Below are 25,405 nucleotides of genomic sequence, written 5' to 3'. Positions count from 1 at the left end.
GACGCTGGGGGGTCATGTTGGGGTCATGTTGGAGTTATGTTGGGGTATCCCTTCGGGGGCGACATCGCTGGGGTGGCGATGGGGGGTCAGTTTGGGGTGACACCGGGGTGCAGTTCCGCTCTTTGGCCACGCGGTGGCAGCAGAGAGCTCTCCGCTCTCTTTACGACAACGAAACGAAGTTGGGTCAGCAGAACCGGACCGGAACCGCGCATCCAAATCCTTACGGAACACTAAACTCAACACTCCAATCTGCATCGTTCCCATTTACAGAGAAAACCTCATGAGAAACACCCCTCCTTTCCCACCCCGCAGAACCGACCCAGACCCATAGATACCTTCCCGAACCACCCGTGTGCTGCCCTCAAGCCTCCCCCCTCAATAGGCGACCCAAAGGGACCAGAGCCCCCCAGCGCTGACACCGCACGTCCACTCTCCCCTCCCTCCCCCAAATTAGGGCCAGACCGCAGGGGGGCAACGAGGCGGCCGCCACCCACCCCCCATCTCCGTCCCCTTCATCCAACACGAAGGGGGTGATGGCAGCGGGGGGTCGAGCCCCTTCCCACACTAACCGGCTTTCGGGTTCCCCCCCCAGCGTTTCCCACATGGCGCCGAACATGCAGCGCCACCTGGAGGCGTCCCAAGGGTGGGGGACGGCCAATGGTTGCAATTGAGCCGCTATGGGTAAAGGAAGGGGGGGCAAAGCGGAGACGGAGACACACCCCCCGAGGAGCTGAATACGGCATTGACCGGGAGGGGGGGGGGTGAGCGGGAGGGGCGCAGGGTGAGCCTTAATTCTTCTCCCCCCGACCCCAACCGCACCGAGCGGTCCTGAGCCTTAAGTTGTGCATGATTCACAACCCTAACCCTGACCCAAACGCCATCCCAACTGCTACACCAAACCCGAACCCTAATCCAATGCCGAAGCCAAACCCAAATCCAACCCTAACCCTAATCCAGCGCCGAAGCCTAACCATAAACCAACATAGACACAAACCCAAACCCAACAGAGACACAAACTCAAACCCCAAACCTAAAACCAACTGTGCCCCAAACCCAAACCCAACATAGACACAAACCCAAACCTAAAACCTAAAACCAACTGTGCCCCAAACCCAACATAGACACAAACCCAAACCCCAAACCTAAAACCAGCTGTGCCCCAAACCCAAACCCAACATAGACACAAACCCAAACCCCAAGCCTAAAACCAGCTGTGCCCCGAACCCAAACCCAACATAGACATAAACCCTAACTCCAAACCTAAAACCAACCCTACCCTAAACCCAAACACCAAACCTGAAACCAACTGTGCCCGAAACACAACATAGACACAAAACCAAACCCCAATGCTAAAACCAACCCTACTTCAAACCCAAACCCCAATCCTAAAACCAACACTACCCTAAACCCAAACCGAACACAGACACAAACCCAAACCCCACACCTAAAACCAACCCTACCCCAAACCCCAAATCTAAAACCAACCCTACCCCAAAACCAATCCCAACATAGACACAAACCCAAACCCCAAAGCTAAAACCAACCCTACCCCAAACCCAGTCCCAACTGAGACTCAAACCCAAACCCCAAAGCTATAACCAACCCTACCCTAACACAAACCCCAAACCTAAAACCCCCCACAAACTCTTCTGTACTTCTATCATCATTAAGGAACACCCAAACCTTCCAGGACCCTTCCAACACAAGCCGATCCACGGTTCTTTGATCATCAAGGAGCCTCCCAAGGAGATCATGCCATCCCAAACCATTCCCTAGTTCTTAATGACCTTCAAGGACTATTGATGAGAGGTTGACCTCTTGTCTTTGACCCAGCTCCTTCACTTAGTCTGGTCAAAACCAGTTTCTTTGGCTACCCTTCCCTTATGTATACCCAGCTGTATTGTCTTAACTATAGACCCAGCTGTATTGTAACTATAGCAATGTCTACATGTCCCACTGATCCTTTTCTTCTGACATTCCCCAAAGCCAAGGATACTTCATCTTCAAGGAAGAGCCCTATTTACCTGATTCCTACTTTCATACTGGTTAAGGGTCAAGGAAATAAAGTGGATGTCACTGTGGGAGTCTACTAGAAGCCACTCAGCCTGGACAACAATACAAATTATTCTTAATTCTTTAAAGGAGTATCTCAAGAAGAGCCTCACTTGTCCTAATGTTTCACCGGCTTCCTAGAAGTTGACGTGGTGTAGCACATAGCCAGTGGGCTCCATGGTTTTCATGGCCAACTAACTGAATATGAAAAACTGCAAAATGAGAATTTATTTCAGGAGAGTCTGGTGTCCCTAACTACCCTCCATCAATAGTGGCAGTAGAAAGAGCGAAAGTCTGACAGTAACAAACTTCTCTTTGTGCTTTGCCAACAGAGAAGAGAGAATAGCCAATACCATCTGAGTCAAACCAGGTGTGATTGTCAGGCTACCATCTCTTGGTGTTGTGCTCATCGTCTGGAACTGAAGTTTGTAGCCCACTTTGCCATAGTAGTGGTGCTAAGCAAAAAGATGAAGGCCTGCCTGTAATGACAGCCTCCAATTATCTGCTCAAACACAGCTGTGGGGAGACTTTGTTGGCAATGGCCCCACAGGGACCAATCACAGCTCCAACTTTCTCAAACATTTCTGGACAGCATTTTGACTGTACCTCCATCGTTTGCTTACAGCAATCTTCTCTCAGTCCCCGAAGTTCATGTACACTACACACGCTGTGGGGCTCATTACAGTGCAGAAAGACCTAACAAGCCATTTCCCTCAAGTCTTCAAGGTCTGAACTGCTCCTTAGGGAGGTCTCAGTGTTGCAGATGACGGTTTCAAGGATCACTGTCCAAAAAAGGAGATGTCCTATTTAAGGGTACTTTGTCTTACAGCAAGCACTGAGATGTCACCGAGTGCAGCACAACCCGTGTGACACAGATGGCAGCTCTGCCAGGGAGAGGGAGGTACAGCCAGCATGGGGGTAGCATTGGGATCCAAGAGGGAAATGTAGTCAGTGAGAGCTGATATCTGGAGTGTGACTGCAACAGTCAGAGATGGGAATGAATGGTGATGGAGGAGAAAGAAGGCTGTGCAAGAGGAGGGATGCAGATGCTTGTGGCCAGATGTGTGGTCAGTGCTGGTCCGGCTGGGTGTGTGGGAGGCATGGGAGGAAGCTGAGTCCCCTCCAGGAGACAGAACTACAACCTCAGGATAAGATGCCTGAATGGATTCAGCTGAATCCCGTCCCTATGGAAGTGTAAAGGTGTCCTGCAGAGCCAAAATCCCTGCATCCCAGGGCACTGTGCCTGGGCAGGGAGTCAATCACCAGCCAGGCTCAGCACTCAGCCTGCCCGAGGAGCTGAACAGGTATCTGTAGGGAGACGTGGGGGGGGAAGGAGCCCCCCAGCAGCACTGGGGCCTTTTGCTGCTCAGGGTGCTGCATGAGGCTGGAGGCTCACAGCTGCACTGCATGCTCAGGGCATTGAAGAGGGGACTTCAAAGAAAGAGAGGACCAAACATGGGAATTCCTGCCTTTTGTTCATTTTTCTGCTGTTAGGGTAGGGTTGACCGGAGAAATGGGAGTCAAGCTGTATATATTAACACAGCACTGAGACTGCTGCGCTGTATCTTTGGAGATGAGTGGGTTTGTGAGCAGCATCCTCGTGCTCCATCAGCCTTTTCTGGCTCGATGGACACAATGAGCATCAGCTTTGCTGATCCCATTCAGGTTTGAACCGCCTCCTCTGCAGCCAGAGCTCCAGCAGAGCAGAGCTGCATCTCTCCAGGCGTGAGTGCATTTCCTTCTCCAGCACACAGGCTGAGAGCAGCTGCTCAGGGCTGTGGAGAACACATTCTGTGCAGCTGGGAAATGAGCTGTATTTCTTTTAATGAGACTCCATCATTAGGACACTTGGCTCTCTCTATAAGAGAGAGGTCCTTCCAAGCTGTGAACTGCCCTGCAGGATGCAAGTATTTGCCTTAGCATCTCTCCGTTACCAGAAAGAGCATCTGCCCAGGGAGATGATGTAGAGAGATGCTAAGAAAGACGTCACATTCTACAAGTAAAACTGAGCACTCCTGTCACTTTACATTGTACCCACCTGGGTGGCTCATGGTCACCTTCTCCAGAGCCAACCAGAAGAGGCCTCTTCTCCTCTCCTCTTCCATCCACATTCCAACTCATGTCAACAATCTTAGGCCATGGATCTGAACCAACATTTCCATCGGAAAATGAAAAAGGATTGGATGATACAGCAGGAGGAAGGTCACCAAAGAACAGTACAGGTTTGTGCCAAGAGAAATCTCATCTAACTTTCTTTTATTTTCTTCTGGGATGATTCCCCATGTCCAGGAACAGCAGATGCCCAACAGCAGCTCCATCAGCGAGTTCCTCCTGCTGCCGTTGGCAGACACACGGCAGCTGCAGCTCCTGCACTTCTGGCTCTTCCTGGGCATCTACCTGGCTGCCCTCCTGGGCAACGGCCTCATCAGCACAGCCGTAGCCTGCGACCGCCGCCTGCACACCCCCATGTACTTCTTCCTCCTCAACCTGGCCCTCCTTGACCTGAGCTGCATCTCCACCACTCTCCCCAAAGCCATGGCCAACGCCCTCTGGGACACAAGGGCCATCTCCTACGCAGGATGTGCTGCACAGCTCTTTTTCTTTCTCTTCTTCATCTCAGCAGAGTATTCCCTTCTCACCATCATGTCCTATGACCGCTATGTTGCCATCTGCAAGCCCCTGCACTACGGGACCTTGATGGACAGCAGAGCTTGTGCCACCATGGCAGCAGCTGCCTGGGGCACTGGGGTTCTCTATTCCCTGCTGCACACTGCCAGTACGTTTTCACTGCCTCTCTGCCAAGGCAATGTTGTGAACCAGTTTTTCTGTGAAATCCCCCAGATCCTCAAGCTGTCCTGCTCAGAATCAAATCTCAGGGAAGTTGTGCTTATCATTTTTAGTGCTTGTTTAGTCTTTGGTTGCTTTGTTTTCATAGTTGTGTCCTATGTGCAGATCTTCATGGCCGTGCTGAGAATGCCCTCTGAGCAGGGACGGCTCAAAGCCTTCTCTACGTGCCTCCCTCATCTGGCTGTGGTCTCTCTCTTTCTCATCACTGCCTTTATTGCCTACCTGAAGCCCCCCTCAACTTCCTCCCCACTCCTGGATCTGACAGTGGCACTTCTGTACTCAGTGGTTCCTCCAACACTGAACCCTATTATCTACAGCATGAGGAACAGGGAGATCAAGCATTCTCTCAGGAAGATTTTGCAATAAGCACTATTCCAGCTTCAATAAATTGCACATCTTCCTCGCAGGATTCTCAGTGATGGTTCTTCATGTTTTATGCATCTTTGATTGTTTGATTATGTGAGATATAGCAACGTGCAAAAAAATGTTATTGAACTTATAAATAAAAATTTATTCCACTTCTTTCCCACCTACTATCCATTTTCTCACTCCAAGAGCTCATGTAAACATGGAATCAGATTCCCCGAATAGGTTAAGAGATAAATAAATAGCATTCAAAATACGCTTTTCCTTAGCTCTTCTCTTATCCAACTTTGTCTGTATTTGGGGAAGTTACAGCCACAGATAGAAGCACAAAATGTTCTTTTCATTCCTCCTCTCTTTACACTGCCACAGTGCACAGAGGATTTGAGTCCTCTCATTTCTACAGGCCTGAAGGTCTTGTGTGTCTCACAGCAGTCCCATCATCTCTACAGCAGCACTCAGGGGTTTGCTTAATTTTCTTATCTCAATACTTGGAACAGCTACAGGACCTGTAGCATAAGTGACCGCAGAGCTCCTTATGAGGGGTGGAGTGACGGTGGCCTCTGTCCAGAGCTTGGAGCAACTGCAGGATGTGTAGCAAAAACTTGGAGCTATTGCAGGGACTGTGCCAGGAGTTGCAGAGGCTGCAGCAATGTCAGCAGATCCAGCTCTCTTCCCCTTGAAGATGCTGAATAGTGTTGAACACAGCTCAGTAGGTGTGGGCCAGGCCCTGGCACACTGCAGTCATTTGTGCCTGTTTAGGATTACCAGTGCCACAGCAGACATGTCTCCAATATTCTACCAGTTTCTCAGGATCCTGCAGTTGCTTGGAGATGAAGTTCCAAAGCCCAGGGTGTGCCCACCACTCCAGGCAGCTGCCCAGACCGTCCCACACCCCCTGCCATGCAGAGCCTTCTCACCTTGGGGCAGATCTCTCAGTGATATTCCTGAATAATTGTTTAACCTCAATCCTAGAATCATAGAATCACCAAGGCTGGAAAAGGCCTGAAAGATCATCCAATCCAACCGTTCACCTATTACCAATAGCTCCCACTTAACCATGTCCCTCAACACAATATCCAGTCTCTCCTTGAATACCCCTGGGCTCCCAGAGACGACAGTGAAAAATGTGTAATTCCTAATCATACCAACAATATTACTTCCAAAACCCAAAGATATCCAAAGAGCTGAATGTGCACAAAACTTCACTTTGCCAATTTTATCGTGGTACAAACCAAGGTCAAACAGCATAGCAAAATAAATACCCTAATCCAGCATCCAGAGTTGACAAATAATGCAGCAGGGAAAACAAGCAGCAAGCAAGGAGCTGTGCAATGCAGCTTCATGAGAAGACTCAGCAAGCTTCACAAATAGGGAAACTATCAGCACCATGGCCTGCACATCTCCAACTCCCACAAAGCCCTGTCCACTCTGGACAGATGTGCTGTTACCACAACCCTTGGAGCCTCACATCAGGCACCAAAATGACTGCGGTTGTTGAACCCAACATGCGGCTCAGCAGCACACAGTGCTTTGTGCTCTGCCCAATTCCCAGTGGGATGGGGATGAGAACTGGGAAAAAAAGTACAACTTCTGGGTTGTAACAAAGCAGTTTACTAAGAGAGATAAAAGGAGAGGAGTAATAATTATCACTATATATCCATTGATATGGAGTTGTATGTAACAACTGATGCATAAGCACTTGCTCAGCACCACCAGACTGATGCTCAGCTGGACCCTGGGCAGTGAAGAGACTGAGATGAACTCCCACCCCTTTCAATACAATTTCTGCTTGCTGTCAGCTGATAGAGAACGTCCCTTTGGCCACTTTCAGTCAGCTGTCCTCACTCTGTTCCCTCCCAGCTCCATGTGCCCTCCACTGACCATGGCTTTGGCTCTGTAGAACACTGCTTAGCAGCAGCTGTAAACATCAGAGTGTTATCAATGGTTTTCTCCTAGAACCAAAACACTGCACCATAGCAGGCAGTCTGAAGAAAAAAAATCCATCTGAGCTGTAACTCAGATTCCTGCCTGTCCCCCTCCTCTTGTTCTTCCTGATCAGAAAGCAAGGAACAGAATCTGCTGCTCTTCTTTTTGAAACCTTTCCATCAGTATTCAGGTGGCTCCTCTGCCATCCCCAGGCAGAGCTCAGTGCACTCTCACAGATGGCAGCAGCCTTTCTTCATCTTCATTGCCTAATCGTAATGAAGAGTCTGTACATACTTTGCTACAGTTCAGAGGTGAGAACCATCCCACCATGTCTCTGTGAGACAAACAAGACCCTAGGCCTGCAAAGGCACAGAGATGTGGAGTTCGCTGAGTGAATGTTTGTGGTCCTCTCATTAGTGTAAGGATTCTTCAGAAAGCATCCCCTTCCAGAAGCATGCTTTGATTTAGCCTGTCTGGGTCTTGCATCTACACTGTGGTACTGATGTTCAGGGCCTTGCTCAGAAGCAGCAGCCTGCATGAAAGGAAAAGCTCTGTGGTTTTCTCTTGATTTGTCCCGTTTATTTCCCATGCTACCCGCACTGGTCTACAGGCACTTTAGGGCAGCAGCAGGTTGGGGTTACCCCCAGAGGGTACACAGTAAGATTTAGGACGGGGTATTGGCAACAAGACTTTCTCTGAGGAATCCTCACACAATCCTATAGAACAGCTCAGAGGCTTTCCATTCAATCTCCAACAGCAACAACATCCCTCAGCCCTTCTCTGTCACATCCAATTCCCCACCCTTCCCCATTTGGACCTGGTTTAAAGCCCTTTAATCAATCAGTGCAGGAGCATTTCAGATGGGGTCATGGAGGAGGCAGACTGCCATTCTTGGGGTGGCCATTTTCCCAGGAGGGCATGGTGGGAGGGCTTTGTCCCATCTGGTTCCACCAACACTTGCATCCACCCAGCAGAAGGCTGTGCCCTCTGTGTCCCACTTGACCTCTGCATGGAGCTTACAGTTGACAGGGACATGGCTGAGAAGCTCTGGGCATGGACTAATGGACAAGGAAGTAAGGTAGCTTCTTAAATTCCTCCCTTCATACCTTAGCAACTTCCTTGTAATCTCCCCAAGTATCCTGTCCCTTCTTCTCAATGACGGAGATTCTCTTTTTCTTCCTGAGTCTCAACAGTTTTTCCCAGTTCAACTGCACTGTTCTTCTTCCCCTATCGCTCACCTGATGGCATTCAGGGACAGCCTGATCTTGTGCCTTTAAGATTTCCATCTTGAGGAGTGTCCAGGCTTCCTGGACCCCTTTACCCATAAGGAGCGACTCCCAAGGGACCTGTGCTACAAGTGTCCTGAACAGGTCAAAGTCCGCCCTCTAGAAGTTCAGGATTGTAGTTTTGCTAGTCACCCTTCTGACATCTCCAAGAATAGAGAATTCTACCATTTCATGGCCATTCTGCCAAAGACAGTCCCCAACCTTCTCAACTCCTACCAGTCCTTCACTGTTAGTGAAGAGCAGGTCTAGCAAGGAACCACCCCTGGTAGGACTTCATACCAGCTGCATAAGGAAGCTGTCTTGCATGCAATCTATAAACCACTTGGACTGATTCCTCTGCTATTTATTATATTCCCAGCATATATCAGAGAAGTTGTAGTCTCCCAAGAAAATGAGTGCTGGCAATCTTGCGACTTCAGTAAGCTGCTCATAGAATGCCTAACCCATCAATTAGGCGGTCTATAAGAAACCTTTAGCAAGATGTCACACTTACAGGCCTTTCCCCTGATCCTTACAAACATGCACTTCATTCTGAAGCCCAAGCTCTTCAACATCAAAACTCTCTTTAATATAAAGGGCCACACCACCCCCTTTCCTTCCTCCTCTATCCCTTCTGAAGAGCTTGTAACCATCCATCACAGCACTCCAGTCATGGCAGTGGTCCCACCATGGGTCGGTAATAGCAACTAGGTCATGGTTTGTCAGATGCACAGTTGTTTCCAGCTCCTCCTGCTTGTTGACCAAGCTGCGTGCGTTGGTATAGATGCACTTCAGCTGAGGCATCTGCCTCACTCCCAGCTCAAACAGCATTTCACTAGGCTTATCTCTGGTAAGCCCTGTTTTGTCCCCTCCCCCATCGTAGCTAGTTTAAAGCTCTTTCGATAAGCCCTGCTACCTTCTGTGCTAGGATTTGTTTCCCCCTTTGAGACACTTGGGTTCCGTTCATGGATAACAGGCCATGGGCCAAGTAAACTGTCCTGTGATCAAAGAACTCAAAGTTTCTGGCTCAGTAACAACCTCTGAGACAATTGTTCATTGCTTTGCTTTCCAAGCCTGCTCTGTGTCCCTCATTGCCCCTGAAGGTATAGAACAAAATATCACTTGATCTCCCACTTTGTGAACTAAATGGCCTAAATTCCTGAAATCTCTTTTTATAGTTTGTAGGCTTCTCTAAGAAATTTCATCACTGCCCACCTAAACTATGAGTAGTGGAAAATAATCAGTGGACCTAACCAGCATTGGGGGTTTCCTCATTATGTCCCTGACCTGCAGCCAAGATGGCAGCAGACTTACTGACGGCTCGGGTCCAGTCTGCAAATGGGGCCCTCTATTCCTCTGAGAAGGGAGTCACCCACCACGACCACCCTTCTTTCTTTCATGGCAGAGGAAGTCACAAGGCTTGGTAGTGACTGCCTTGCATTAGGCTCTCTCCTAGGCAGATCCTCCATTGCCTCCCCATTCTTATCTCCTTCAGATTTCAGAGTGTCAAACCTGTTGCTTAGATGGATCAGGGGTCGAGGGCTAGGCAGGCATGGGGGGGCTCCTGTGATGTTGAGTTGGGACTCTTCCAACCCTCCTCATCAGTCAGGTCTGTCTGACTGTGACAGGGCAGGGAGACAACCACTTTTCTGGGGGTATCTGCCTGGCAGCCTTCCCTCGGGGATGCCAGCAAGTCACTCCACCAGCCCATCTCCCGATCACACTCCCTGATGGTAAATTGTGAGTAAAACCTTGAGTAAAGTGAGAGTTCACCTAGAGAAAAGTATGAGTAGAAACCTGGATTGACGTGAGGGTAAACCCAGAGTAAAACCAGGATCCCATCCATCATCATGCTCAGCCTCTAAGGGGAACATTTTCCAGTGTTGCTGTGTAAAAATATAGGTTCCTCACATCTAACCTATGTCTCCCCTTTTTAATTTAAATCCATTTCCATTTGTCCTGTTATCAACAGACCATCCCATCCTTATTCTAGCGTTAGGCATCTCATCCTCAGATGGAAACCCTGGGGCTGAATTGGGATCAGTTTTTCAAAGAACCACGGGGGCTGCAAGTTCACCTAGCTGAGTTCAGATGTGCACAGTGAGGTGTCTGTGTGTGAGTCCCTCATCTGAATCCTTGGTTTTTATTCCACAGGGACTGCACTGCTCATACACAGACCCTCAGTGATGCCCAAGGTGCCTTGGGTAATCCTAGTTTTGTGCTAGTGCTTGTAAACTGTGACGGAAAATCTATGAGATAGACACCTCCTTCTGGAGCATCAGCTGAGGGCCAGAAGGGAGGTATTCTTGGCCATCCGAAATACCACTGCAGCCCTGTGCTTAGGGCACCCATTGTGTCTTTTGCACCTGTCCCCATGGAGTACGTAGTGATATTCAGCTTATCAAAAGGATGAGCTCAGAACAGAAGAGGCAGATTTTCCTCTCTGCTCCATCTGTGGCATAGTCTGGATTTCAAGGCATTGCAAAGCTATGGCACATCTACGTTCTTGCACTGATGACACTTTAGCATGCTCTGGGCTCACATTTCAATGGCATCTAATAAATCTAGGGTCATACCAGTTGACAGGAAGCTGGCAAATGTTGTCACATTGTAAGGAAGAGCAAGAAAGATGACACGGGCAACTATGGACCTGTCAGTCTCACTCCAGTGCCTGGTAAAATTATGGAGAAAATGATGGTGGGAGTTATGGAAAAACAACTGAAGGACAGGTCACAGACAACACAAGATACAGAGGGGAAGGTCCTATTTAATTTCAGGTCTTTTTATGACACCTTTATCCATTGAGCTGAACAAGGGAAGGCAGTTGATGTAATCCTTGAGGATTTCAGTAGAGCTTTTGATACTATTTCTCCAGCACCCTTCTGGACAGAAATTCCTGCATACAGCTAGACAGAAACAGAACGTGGTGTGTTGTAATACAAGAAGAATTTTACAGAGCAGCAGCCATGGATTGAGATAAGGAGTTCACAGAGCAGCAGCTGTGGAGCAGGATAAACAGCATGAGAACAAAGGACATCTCTAGGAAAAGAATGAATGGCTCGTGGCTTTGAAGGGGGGTTATAGGGTTGTTATTGCAGTAGCTTTCCTCCAATTAGCGTGTGTGATTTTTGGACACCCTTGTCTGTCTCCTTTAAAATCATGGCTTTTCGGGCAATAAATTGATGCAGCTATATATAACCATATTGGTGTCTGTCTGCTTGTCCCAGCACACTGACATTTTGCCTTTCAGGTTCACCAGCAGTGGTGAGTGAGCAGTTGGCCAGTAGTTCTGTCCCAAAGGATTATAGTCAGTGGGTTCCATCGGACTGGTAGATGGTCACTGTCAGAGTTTCCCAGGGCTCCACTTTAGGGCCACTTTCCTTTCATGTTTATGCAGATGACTTGCATGCAGGACTAGAAGTGTTCTGAGCAAGTTTGCTGATGAGACCAGATGAGGAGGTGCTGTTGCCTCCACTGAGGGTGGAGAGGACTTGCAGAGAGATGTGGACAAGTCAGAGAAGTGGGTATCAGTTGGTACTAAGCACCAAGTGCATAATACATAACAAGAACAAGTGCCTGATTGTGCACCTGGGTATGGGCAACCCTGGACATACACACTGACTGGATATGGGACACATGAGAGAGGTCTGACTGAAAAGCATTGGGGGTCCTTCTGAACATAAAATTGGAAGTGAGTCAGCAGTGTGCCCAGACAGCCAGGAAGGCCAACGGTACCCTGGAGCGCATAAAGCAATTTATTGCCAGCTGGGTGAGAGAAAGGGTTGTCCCTCTTTGCTCTGCATTGCTACAGCCTCACCTGGAGCACTGGGTGCACTTCTGGGCACCGCATAACATAAAGGACATAAAACTATGGGAGAGTGTGCACTGGAGGGCATTGGAACTGAGAGATATGAAGTTCAGAGTTTCACAGGGATTGACTGCTTGTTCAGACTGGGCCCTTCTCACATCCCACATCCTGCAATGAGACACAGGGCACATGTGGGATAGGAACTTAACAGCATCCTTGCACCACATGCAGAGCCTGGGATCTTCCGTTCCTATGTCTTTCACTTAACATCATATAGGCTTCCAACTCACTGCCACAGGAAGTGCCCTGAGCCAACATGAGAGACAGGATCTCCCTACTTCTGGTCTTGCAATCGGGGCTTGATCTGTCTGCTTCGTAAGGCAAAGGAGAGGTTTCTTAGCATGCCAGTGCCTTTGCCTGCCTGTAGTCATGGCTTCCAGTTATCTTCTCTAACTAGTCTGTTGGGAAACTTACTTGGTAATGGCCCTCAGTGGGACCATTAATATTCCAAGAAACTTCACTGTTACTTCTGACTTTGTCTTGTTGAGCACTTGTGCAAACTTGTCTCTGCACTGGAGGTTGATGGACTCAGCACCAAATGCTCACTGGGGCCCATTATAACCTAAAGAGCCTCTTGTGCCTTGTACCTTCCTGTTCTCTTCTTCAGGTTTTCAGAATGTGTTCAGCAAAATGGAGAGAGCTTAAAGAGCAAGAATCCAAAATGCATTTATTGTCTATTTATTTATTGTTTGTTTTATACAAGAAGTTAAAGAAGCACTTTGCAACTGATGTCAATCCAGGATGTCCCAATGAGTTCTGTACTGTTACTGTGTTGACAAAGTTCCTCCTCAACCTCCCCATCCCACTCCTACTCACACTGGCCCCATGGGACTTGCATCACTTTTCCTCACATCACTCTTCTCCTCTACCGTCACCCGCTCAGTGTTAAAACTCCTTTGTACCAACTCCCACTGGCTTTCCACAGAGAACCAGCTGCACACAGAAAAAGAAAGAATTCTCTTTATTTACGGCCAACAAACAGAAGGAAAGGTGATGCAATTGAATGAACAGTAAAACACAGTGATCAACTGCATGCCATGTCCAAGCAGCTTCTATTGAGGTTTATTTTTCATAGGGAATATTTGCACAAGAAATGAGTTAGAAACAGATAGGATGGAATAGATAGAATCACGGTGAAGGATTTGACAACAGACTTTTGAGGAATGGAGCAAATTTCAGTAATCTCCCTTGGATAGATCAGCCAGGGCGTTGGGAGGTATCAACTTAGAATTGAACAGGACTCGTGAGTATTTCACACACTGAGACGGGTTAACACTTTCTTCTTGATTTCTATCTTTGTCTTCAACTCTTTTTTTCACTTTTACTGACATCTTTCAGAATTCATGCTTTCTTTAAAGCATGAAAAAATGAAAGAGAGAAAGAGAAAAAAAAAGAAATAGAAATAGAAAAAGGAAAAAAAAAGGATATGGAAAGGGAAAAGGAAAAAGAAAAGGAAAAGAAAAAGAAAAAGGAAGAGGAAAAGGAAAAGGAAAAGGAAAAGGAAAAGGAAAAGGAAAAGGAAAAGGAAAAGGAAAAGGAAAAGAAAAAGGAAAAGGAAAAGGAAAAGGAAAAAGAAAAGGAAAAGGAAAAGGAAAAGGAAAAGGAAAAGGAAAAGGAAAAGGAAAAGGAAAAGGAAAAGGAAAAGGAAAAGGAAAAGGAAAAGGAAAAGGAGAAGAAAATGACATAGAAAAAGAAAAAGTAAGAGAAAAAGAAAAGATAGGAAGGGATAGATAGAATCACAGTGAAGGAGTTGACAACACAGTCCATCAGTCTTTGGCAAGATGGAGCAAATTTTAGTCATCCCCCTAAAAGTCACAAATCAGACAGATAATTGGGAGGTATCTGACTGAACAATAAGAAAGGGATGGGGAAATCTGGCAGGCTGTGGCAGGAGCATGTGTCTAAATGGCCGGCTGAAAACATGCTTTTAACCACGACCATTTATTTAGGACAGCTGGAGACACCTGGAGGATGAGGGATCAAATAGGCAGCAGGGAAGAGCAGCGGTGGGCGCCGGGATTTAGTCACAGGGCAATGATGGCACTGGCATCGCTGTCTGTGTCTCTGTACCTGAAAGCATCTGAATTAAACGGAAAAAAAAAAAAAAAAAAAAAAGGCACAAAATCCCTACAAAGACTCATATTTACAACTAAAAATGGAACAAGACTCATGAGAATTTCTCATGTTGAAAAGGGTTAACACATTTTCATTGATTTCTATCTTTGTCTTCAATTCTTTGTTTCAGTTTTATTGACATATATGTTCATCTTTTAAGCTTACAGCCTCAAAATAAATAACTAAATAAACAAATAAACAAATAAATAAATAAATAAAAAGAGATCCATTTGTCTTTTGCACATGGCCTGATGCCCCTTTCACCTTCACAATTCCCACAAGTCCTTCCATGCCGGAGAGTATGAGATCCAGCAGAGCACCTCTCCTCTTTGGTTCCTCTATGGCTTGGTCAAGAAGCTGCCATCTGTGCTCTCCAGGGATCTGCTGGATGGCACATGCCCTGCTGTGCTGTCCCTGCAGCACATACTGGAGTGAAAAAGGCTCCCAAAGGGGACAATGGCCAGACAACTTGAGACTCCCATCTGTCTGCAGAGGGCACCTTCCACTTGCTCTCCCTGATCAGGAAGACAGGTACAGACACTGATGGTCTCCTCTGTTGGCCATTTCCATTAGCTCTGACCTGGCTGCTCTGCCATCCCCAGGCAGTGCTCAGTGCACTCTCACAGAGGGCAGTCGCTCTTCCTTGTCTCCTCGCCCATCCATCCTAAAGACTCTGTATCCCCCTTGTGCTACAGTGCAGTTGTGGAAGCCATTCAACTGTGTACCCGTGGTCCAAACAGGAGCTCAGGACTGCAGCTCTACCAAGATTTCTAGCTTCTTGTGTGTTGGTGTTTGCATTTGTGCAAAAATACAGGAGTAAACATCCTCACTGGAAAGCATCACTGGACATAGCCGGACTGGATAGCTCATCTATGGTACTAGTGCGCAGAAGGTGGCACACAGGCATTAGACCTATCGTAGGTCTTGGAGGTGACGTAGCAGCACGGACACACCATGGGCATGGCTTTGCTGAAGGCCCTGTGCTGCACTTGCAGCTGCATGTGAATTCACCAGACAGCCGGTGCTATCCCCTCTCTGGCCCTCAGCTGATGCCCAGAAAGGAGGTGTCTATCTCAGGGATTTCCCACACGGTTTACAAGCACTGGCACACATCAGGAGCAGCCCAGGCACCTTGGGCATCACCCAGCGTCTGTGTACGAGCAACTGCCTCCCTGCTGAAGGACTGAGGACTCAGAGCAGGAGCTCACATGCAGGCAACTCCTTGTGCACTTCTGAACTGAACCAGAGGAATCCCAATGATACTGTGTGTCCATGGGGAGCTGAATCCCATTTCAGCCCCAGGGTTTCCAATTAGGGATGTGACGCCTGCACTGCCTCAACTAAATCACTGCCCTGCACAGGGGAAGTCCACCTCTCTCTGTCCTTGCCTGTATGCCCATTTTGTTTCATCACAGGATCTCAGTTATCAGGTCTGGAATCAGTCACTGACCACTGTACATTCGGTATTTAATTCATCAGATTTCAAAGTACAATCATGATGCTGTTGTTTTTCAGGATCTGTTGGCCAAGAGGACGCAGGGACATCTCAGGGGAGAAGAGTGGGAAGGATAAAACATGACATCCTCTGATGCTGAGCTGGGCCGGGCTCCTGGGACACAGGGAGCTCATACAAATGGGCAGTGCTGCAGAGAGACAGCTGTGCCCAGGAGCAGCTCTTGTGCACAGCACAGCCTGCAGCTCCCAAAAGGAGAGGAGAGAAAGGGGAAAGAGCTTCCAGGATGTGTACGGTGTGAGCAGGCTGGGAGCACACAGCAGGAGCATTACTCACAGAGCACGACATAGTAAGTCTCACTACAGACCATGCAGATGCTTTTCATAGAGGGTGAACCAAATCAGGGACATCCCGTAGCAGATCCGGCTTCAGGCGCTGCATGTTTCTTTACTGTGTTAAAAGCCTTCTGCCCTAGCTGAGGGCTCCCGTGCTGCAGAGTCAGAGCACAGCCCTGAGGGCTGCGTGTCCCAGCATGGCGCCAGGCGGGTGCCCAGGGCTGTCCTGCAGAGCAGGGTCCCTGCTGTGCCCCAGGGGCTGTGTGCCGGGTATGGGACTCTGCCGCCTGCCAGGCTCAGCACTCAGCCTGCCCGGGGAGCTGCCCAGGGCGCTGCGGGGAGACGTGTGGGGGGAAGGAGCCCCCCGGCAGAGCTTGTGCTGCCACAGCTGCTGCCTGGGGCAGGGGGATCACAGCTCCACTGAACAGCATGATGTTTCTGAGGGCACTTTGCAAGAGGAGAGCCAAGGCAGGGGGTTTCCATTTCCTGTTCTGAGGCAAAGAGCTTTGGAGTCAGAAATCTAAAAGGGACAATAAGAGTTCTGAGAATTTTTCGTCAACCAATTGCTTGTTTTGTGAACAGTCACACATGATGTGCTTTCAGTCTCCCCTTTCTCGAAGGATGGAATTATCATCATTTTCTGTAGGCATGAATAATTCACTTATCCTACAAACAGGCAGCATTTTCTAACTGAAACTGAATGCCACAGAAGCTGGGGTAAAGGGCTCTAAGAGCACTTGGGGTAAAGATATGAGACATGAAGCACATGAAAATATCCAGGGAGAAGGGATAAGAAAATAAGAGTAAGGTTAGAGCTCCATATGCTGCTTCTGCTTAAGGAATGTTGAAATACATGAAATTAAATGCAAGTAATGGTGCTAAATGTACACTGTTGTAAGAGAATAAAAACATTTCATAGTATAGCAGGAGGAGTGTCTCTGAGAATGGTCTGGACTTGTCATTATCTTCTGCACTCTGAGCAGGACTCCAAGCCCAACAACAGCAGATGCCCAACAGCAGCTCCATCAGCGAGTTCCTCCTGCTGCCGTTGGCAGACACGCGGCAGCTGCAGCTCCTGCACTTCTGGCTCTTCCTGGGCATCTACCTGGCTGCCCTCCTGGGCAACGGCCTCATCAGCACAGCCGTAGCCTGCGACCGCCGCCTGCACACCCCCATGTACTTCTTCCTCCTCAACCTGGCCCTCCTCGACCTGGGCTGCATCTCCACCACTCTCCCCAAAGCCTTGGCCAACGCCCTCTGGGACACCAGGGCCATCTCCTACACAGGATGTATTGCACAGCTCTTTTTCTTTACCTTCTTCCTCTCAGCAGAGTATTCCCTTCTCACCATCATGTCCTATGACCGCTATGTTGCCATCTGCAAGCCCCTGCACTACGGGACCTTGATGGACAGCAGAGCTTGTGCCACCATGGCAGCAGCTGCCTGGGGCACTGGGGTTCCCTATTGCCTGCTGCACACTGCCAGTACGATTTCACTGCCTCTCTGCCAAGGCAATGTGGTCAACCAGTTTTTCTGTGAAATCCCCCAGATCCTCAAGCTCTCCTGCTCAGAATCAAATCTCAGGGAAGTTGTTTTTCTCATTTTTAGTTCCAGTTTAGCCTTTGGGTGCTTTGTTTTCATAGTGGTGTCCTATGTGCAGATCTTCCTTGCTGTGCTGAGGATGCCCTCTGAGCAGGGACGGCACAAAGCCTTCTCCACGTGCCTTTCTCACCTGGCCGTGGTCTCCCTGTTTCTCAGCACTGCCTTTTTTGCCTACCTGAAGCCCCCGTCCATTTCCTCCCCATCCATGGACCTGATGGTGGCACTTCTGTACTCAGTGGTGCCTCCAGCAGTAAACCCCCTCATCTACAGCATGAGGAACCATGAAGTCAAGAATGCTGTGAGGGAAGTTATGACCAGATGTATTTTAAATGCAGTGAATTGCCTGTCTATTGGAATTCATGACATGTAATGCAGCTTTTTACTGTTGCAAACTCTTTGTTTTGTTTCAATCGATTTTTATAAGTCTAATGTATTAAATCTTATTCTTTTTTTTTAAAAATACTGTAATGCACTTTACTAAAATGTCATTATTCAAATCAATTCCTCTTCAGCTTGTAACTTCTTAGTGTAGCCCAGACACACTGTACATAATGAATTAGGCTCTCCGTGAACCTTAAAAGAATTGAGGACATGCAGTTACTCTGTCTGTCCTCCTTCTTGTAAGACATTTCTGGAGCTGTTGGGGTCGGATGTTCTCAGAAGCCCACAATCCAGCAGGAAGCACACAGCTGTTCATCAAACTGTGCATTGACTTCAGCCTGCAACCATTTCCAGCTGGTCCCTTGCCCAGTGTTCCCTGTAACGCTGACAATGGAGTTTCAAAATATTCTTTTCTCATCTGACCTGACATCCTGCTTACCCAAGCCCCTCTGCAATAGTTAATCCTTAGATTGTCCCCTCGTTCAAACTCAATCCCCCTTTTCTTGGACTTTGTAAATACTTTTGCTTGATTACTACATTCTGGGAAAGGGAAGATTTCAAATAACTTCCGCTCTCCACTTTCTGTCTTAGCTTGTTCATTTTGTATTCTTCATAGCTATTCCCACTGGTTTTACACTGCCAGAATACACACCTCATTTCAACGTACATTAAAACAAGCAAGATGATTGCAGTAATACAAAGCAATAAAGAGTTGCTTCAGCCATGCAGAATCACCCAAATGTCTCCACAGAGCATTTAAAGGCAGTGGAGCTCAGGTAGGCTCTCTTGGTTTCCCTTCTGAATTCTGCTAGGTTGCATCGCTTGGTAGCTCTCAGAAGCTGTCAGTGGCCACAGACTGGAAAATTGCAATTGGTCTCAGTTCACACAGCTGGCTGGTTTGTCTCTGGCTAATCCTGAACTGCCTCAAGTGACTGCTTTGGGGCTCTACAGAACAGCAACTTCAGAGATCTCTTTCTATTACTAAGTTTTTGAAAGAGCAATTTGCTCTGTTAATTATCCATCATTTTTGTGCAGTCTGTTTTGTCAGACTTGTCTCTAGATTCCAAGTTGTATGTGAAGAATTGTTTCCGTTGTAATGCACAATGTACTAAAAATTGAGAGATGAAAATGTGAAGAGTTTTTCCAGCTTTGATTTCATGTCTGGAATTTTGGAACCCACTACTTGCAGTTGTTAATCTGTCCAAACTGGTCTGGTTTGGAATGCCCTCGTACTTCTTGAATCGCTCTGCTGTTAAAGGCGGAGCAATTCCTACAAGGGCCATGGCCCCACTGTTGTTCTAATTCTTGTTTCTTTGTTTTCCACACGCTGCTTTTCAAGCCTCCTTTTTCTTTACAGTCAAAGTGAGAATTGCACTGTGAGGTGTCTGAACCTTGTTGTACCTATACATAAATAGAACAGCAGCAAAGCCAGACAGGTGACTGTGCTGACAGCTCTCGTAGCCAGTAACACGTAACTGTGCTAAATCCCTTGTGACGGCTTTGATTTCATTTTTGCCAGTGAAATCCTTGTAAAAGGAACTGCAGCAGTGTGATGAGCTAAGGTGAAGATGCTGGTTTTAGTAGTGCTCTAAGCTGAGTGGAAGAACAATTGAATGAGGGTTATATGCTTTCTCTGGGACGATAAGGTTTTTTTTTCGTGAGGGAAAGAGACAGCTTTTCATGGGCTATATGTGGGCTTTGGCAAGGGCAGACAATCCAGTCTGTCAGGAAGCCATTTGAGGTGCTTCAGGTTTGTAAGCTTGTCTTTTTGTTTTTCAGGCGGATATTTGGAGCATGGGTGTAGTGCTGTATGCTCTGCTGTGTGGGTTTTCCCTTTGGATGATGACAATATGATGGCACTCTACAGGAGGATACCAGTGGGTATCAGTTGTGCTAGAATACACTGAGAAGGGAAATAGCTGAGCTTGACAAGAGGCCTTGCTTTTCGGATGGCAGAACATGCTGAGCTGTGGGTAGAAAGGCCTGTCTGCTGAATATTGTCCCTGTTTTTGCTGCTTTGTCTACCAGTATTTTGTGGATTTGGTTCTACACTTGGTTGGCCTATGTGGCACTGTAGCCTAATTCTGTACCATGATAGCATACAGAATTTAAGGAGAAGTATTTTCCTGCCAATGGGCTGGATTTTTTTGTATCTGGTTCTTCAAATGGCTGCTCCCTATACTATCTGTAGTAAAAATACAGACACATCATTTGATTTCCCAGAAAGGAATGTTGCTAAATGCCAGCTCTTCTCATGTCTACGAAGAGCAAAGTTCTGCATTTGCTATTAGAATTTCCTCTTCCAGAATCAGGAGGTAATGTAGGACCCCACAGATTGCCTTCAGAATCCAACAGTTAGTTCTGTTTCCTTTCTGAGTGCATAACAACCTGAGCACATGAATTGAATGATGTGGCTTTTTAGTCTGATGCAAACTCTGCTGTACACTGGAACTTGGTCCATTTGTAAGCAGGACTTTGTCCATCTCTGCAGGACAGCAGAAAACCCTTTGTGCTAATCATGATGCCAAGAAGCAGAATGCGGCAAATGGCAGATGATCCAACTGCTTCAGGTGTTCATTTCCTTAAAACTGAGAATAGTTTTGGACTGAGGGTTTGTAAACAGAACGGAGCTCTTAAAGCTGTCAGAGACTATTTCTGCACTGTTCAATTCTATCTGCCTAACATACACAGGATCTCAGAACTGCGTTGCTTGAATTGGTGGAACTTGCTGAAGTGAACTGGGGTGAGCAAGTTTTAGAACTTAGTCAGAGTGCTGTAAAAAATGGATAATCTCATGAGTATTAAGGTACAGGCTTGCTATTTCTGCACTGAATTTGTTTTTATTTTACATGGCTGTGATCTGAAAGTTGCTTGAAACGCAGGCACCTAGGCACTGTTGTGTAACTGAATTTCACACATGATAGGTCCTGAAATATCCTGGAATCTAAAACTCTGACTTGTTTTAAGTCTGCTGCTTGAGTATAATCAGGGTCATAGTGTCTGTGTGCAGTGTTTCTTTCCCTGTAATGCTCCACATCATTTCATTTTGGGAATATTGAAGGAAATGGACTATGTGCCATAACTGTTGTTAGAACAAAGTATGTCCGGTGTGATCTTATGCATAGGTTCTGTAACTGCTCTTCACAGCTCAGGTGTTTGACCTTCCTTTTGGTGAAGTGATGAAATACCGCTGGTTTCTATTTGTGCTTCTAGGCACCTTGAAGCTCTTAGGAATAGAACAATTGTCTCCAGTTCTTTTCAGTGATATCAGTAACAGCTCGAGTGTTGCTGCCCACTAGGTAGACCCTAAGAAGCAGATTACAGTGAAACAACACACGAGCTGGACCTGCATGAGGATCACTTTCAAGACAGTGGCTCTGTTGCTTCAAGCCTATTTGCTTCTTCCTGCCGCCACTCTATTACCAAGTATCAACAACCTCTTTCATGATTCAACTTGCAAACGTTTGACACTAACCCTTGTGTTTCTATGCCTTCCTAGGTGATTCGAGCCCTTGTCAACCCCAAAGATCCAAACCAAGCAGTGTGTTTCCATCAATGGAGAGTTCTTATTAAGCACGAATCGCTGCAATTTGGATGACAGCCTTCCACATGGTATCAGTGATGGACACAAGGGGCTCATCCACGTTCATGCTCTCATATCTCCTGGCTCTGCTGAAGATGCTGACCTGAGCCTGCCAGACACAGCAGTCACCTGCCTGGATTGTGACCCAGCGCCTTTGCAGTGCTGCCCATCCCAAGCACAGCCCGAGTGCCCCAACAGCAGCACCACCATGCAGGAGCAGGTCAGCATCAGTGAGGTGAAGCTGAGCATCTTAGATGGGGACTTAGAGTCAGGCTGCCAGTCCCAGGCACCAGGCAGCAGCACCAGCTCTGAGCCACTCTCATCTTGACAAGAGGAGTCCCATCTTCACCCTTGACCTCTCAAGCCCTCCTGTCTTTTATTGAATAAAGTCACTCTCATGCTCAGTCATCGCCTTGACTGCATTCCGAGTCTTCATTCACAGGGATTGGGATGAATGCAACAAACAGCAAGGCAGCTCAGCTTGCAACACTCTGGCTTTGGGGTTCGTGCAGGCAGAGCTCTGGGTTCCCATTTTGCCTGGCTTTGGGATGTCTGCAGCAAGATCTCTACCATTTTGTATGGGAGCAAATAATCTCTAGCATCCAGGTTGCTGCTCATGATAATCCCAGTCTTCCTGGCTGTTGCTTTGTGATACCTTTCAAAGCCTTCTGATACTCTTTGATGCCTTGGCTGCTCCCTAACACCTCTGTCCTCCTGCCATGTTGACTCACGTCTCCCACTTTTAAGCTGGCTTTGCAGATCATCTCCAGCCCTGTCATCATCACGCTGCAGCAGGAGGTGCTCACCTGGCCCAATGTCTGGCAGTACTGCTTGTTCTGCAGATGAGCAGCTGCCTCCTCATCTCTTCAGCTACAGTAGTTTTTCTCAGGGAAGTTAGATGCAGTCATGCTCCTCTGGATTTGGTGTGTTAAATCCATGCTGCATGGCAGCAGTCAGTGCAATACAAAGGTGTTCTGTGTGCCACAGTATTTCTCCAGGGGCTGCCAAAGGTAGAAGCACAACACAGCACCATCCTTCTGACAGTAATGTCTGTGAGTGTTAGACATGTGAGCACTGCATCATCCCCAGCGTGTCAGTGCTTTTCCACACCAACCTGACTCTCACACTCTGCACTGAATGTAACTATGCTCTTGTGGAGACAAATGCTTTCTGTCACATCCTCCATTCCTGCAACCATTTGCCGGTAGGCAGCTCTTGCAGAAGAATCAAGCAGCAGAACCTTTTGCTCACCCTACAGCATGCAAATGCTATGAAAGCAGAAATAACCTGGCATGCTCTGGGTCTGCAAGGCTGCACAGATGGGAGAGGTAGATTGTGTTTTTGCAGTGGAAGTTTCCAGTATTTTCAGTACACAGTGTAGGCCCTAACTGAATGTATAACCCTCTTGTAAAACAGCTGTATAAGTAGTTTTTCCACCAAGAAAGTTGCTGAACAGAGTTAAGTTCAGACTGGGGGCATTCTGACATGGGGAGAATTGAGACAAACACAAGATAAATACAGGGTGGGTAGAGCCCAGCACAGGACAGAATGAATGTACTGACTTTTGGAAACATTGCCCTTCTCTGTCCGCAGAAAAGTACAAGGCAAACCTAAAAACAAGAGGTTGGTAATTGACCTTATATGGAAATGAATCCTAGCCACAGTCTCGAGGAGTGTGTGAGCCTGTGATGCTCAACCAATGAGAGCCATGAGAGCATCACCTGCATTGGGTTTAGGGCATAGAACAGAATTGATTTCACTGACTGGTGTGCAGTTTCTCCCTTGCCAACAGGGGATGTGCGCGCAGTATTGCAGTAATGAATAAGCACTGCTGCTATCGCTGCCATCTTTGCCTAACTAGAAATCTTTGACTTTGAGAGTTTCTCACACAAGGGGAGAGGGTAAGAAAGTAAAGAGGCACAGAAAACTAAGGGAAACTGTTCTTCTTATCTATAAAAATTGATACAATTGATGCTGTCGTGCATTTTTTTAATTATTATTTTTAATTTTTTGCCAATGTCAGTTAGATTGTTTTAAAATATCCACACACCAAAATCTGACTACCAAGCAAATGTAATGAAAATGAAATGAAGGTGAGTTAGTGGGAAGCACAAGGCCATATTATATTGGGCTCTAGCAAATTTACAGGCAGTCACTGCACGAAGAGGTAGATCTGAGTTGCACATTATATGATTCCCACAAAGATTAAGGAAATCTGAAGCTTTCAATATGTTTTTTTAATGCTTTTTTCATTTCATTTTTTAAACACCTGACCCAGACCCCAACCCTCACAGGAGCTGTAAAATAACAGCAATAACCCGCAATGTAACTCTAATCCTAACCCTTACCCTGATTCTAAAATCATCTCTAACTCCAAATGTAACAACAAAAATGATGCTAGAAGTTTGTAGCAAAAGGAACCTTAACCCTGATCATAATCCAAAAACAATCATTACGGTAACAATAATCTTTACCTTAAGAGTAATATTAATCAGAGCCCAGATGATGCCTGCATCCATTCAGAAGCAAGCTTTGCATTATTTAAGAGTTGTATTTTTTCCAATGAACTCTCTCCATTATCGCGTTTATAAAGTAAGAGAGTCTGTTCTTTTTCTCCTGACACTGTGCCTTACTCCTGACATCCCCTGGAAATGACCCAGATAGGGCACCATCAAAGTAATGCTAATAGTAATGCCAATCCTAAGGGTATCTCTAGCCTCAGTGTTAATGGGACGCTAACAACAATCCCAACAGCCTTAAACATTCTGGTGGTGTGAAAGAGGTGCTGCCTTGCACATGCTGGGCAGTCCCATTGCCTGTTCAATGCAGGCGGCAGCGTAGAAACATGATGCCCGTGGTCAGAATGCCCTGTGGCAGATCCTGGCACCGGAGAACTGACCGGAGAACCATGAGAGAACTGACAACAAATCACTCGACATCAGAACCGACCCAGTGGTTATTTACAAGCCTTGGGTGACCCAGACAGGATCTCAGAGTGGTGAATGTAGGTACAGAAGTTGTTACTACTCTGTTTTCTTCTAAAAGCTGCTCAGCTGCTTTGCATTTCAGACCATCCCTGGCTTCACTGTGTGCATCTGTCCAATTGATACCAGGTGTTTTTTCGTCTCAGATGTTTGGGGGGGGGGCGGGGGGGGGGGGGGAACGGACATCAATTCAATTACTCATTTATTTATTGACAGAGATTCACGTTTGCTACGTTTGGAGAAGTTTTTATTTGTTTGCTGTGGTTTGGTTTTTTCTTTTTTTCTTTTTTTTTTTCCCCCTTCCTTCCTCTTCCATCTTTGCGTTCTTCCCCTATAATCAAAAGAGAACGGATCCCCAGGGTCTGTCCCGCAGATGTTCTTTCCGTGGTCTCTGCTGCCACCTGCTGGCCAATACACGGAACTGCCACTGTTGGGCGTTTGGTGCCGCAGGAAGCACAACGCAGATCTGAGTTCTGACCGGTCTACGCAGCAAATCCGCCAATCTTTATTGTGATAAGCCCTCCACATGGCATTGTGCACGCACTCGAACACGCAGCAGGCATAGATTTCTCCTAACTCCTTGAGGAGCAGGCAAGCAGAACAACTGAGCGCACCACTGCTTGTGATT

General features: G+C 47.2%; 1 protein-coding gene, 1 long non-coding RNA gene and 1 pseudogene across 5 annotated transcripts in view; all 3 read left to right on the top strand.

Moving 5' to 3' along the window:
- The window catches only part of LOC146755098 (uncharacterized), a 209,764-nt gene that overhangs the window by 26,733 nt on the left and 157,626 nt on the right, over positions 1-25,405 (top strand). The gene's annotated exons all lie outside the window — the stretch shown is intronic.
- Positions 4,351-5,286, top strand: LOC146755102 (olfactory receptor 14J1-like; annotated as a pseudogene).
- Positions 17,076-18,199, top strand: LOC146755101 (olfactory receptor 14C36-like). The gene has a single exon (XM_085526410.1). It carries the CDS (start codon positions 17,234-17,236, stop codon positions 18,197-18,199), a length of 966 nt encoding a protein of 321 aa, XP_085382536.1. The 5' UTR covers positions 17,076-17,233.

This window comes from Coturnix japonica, chromosome 36 (assembly GCF_054131305.1).
Source record: "Coturnix japonica strain WE chromosome 36, WE-NBRP24, whole genome shotgun sequence".
Taxonomy (NCBI): domain Eukaryota; kingdom Metazoa; phylum Chordata; class Aves; order Galliformes; family Phasianidae; genus Coturnix; species Coturnix japonica.
This window is presented reverse-complemented; position numbering and strand designations above follow the sequence as displayed.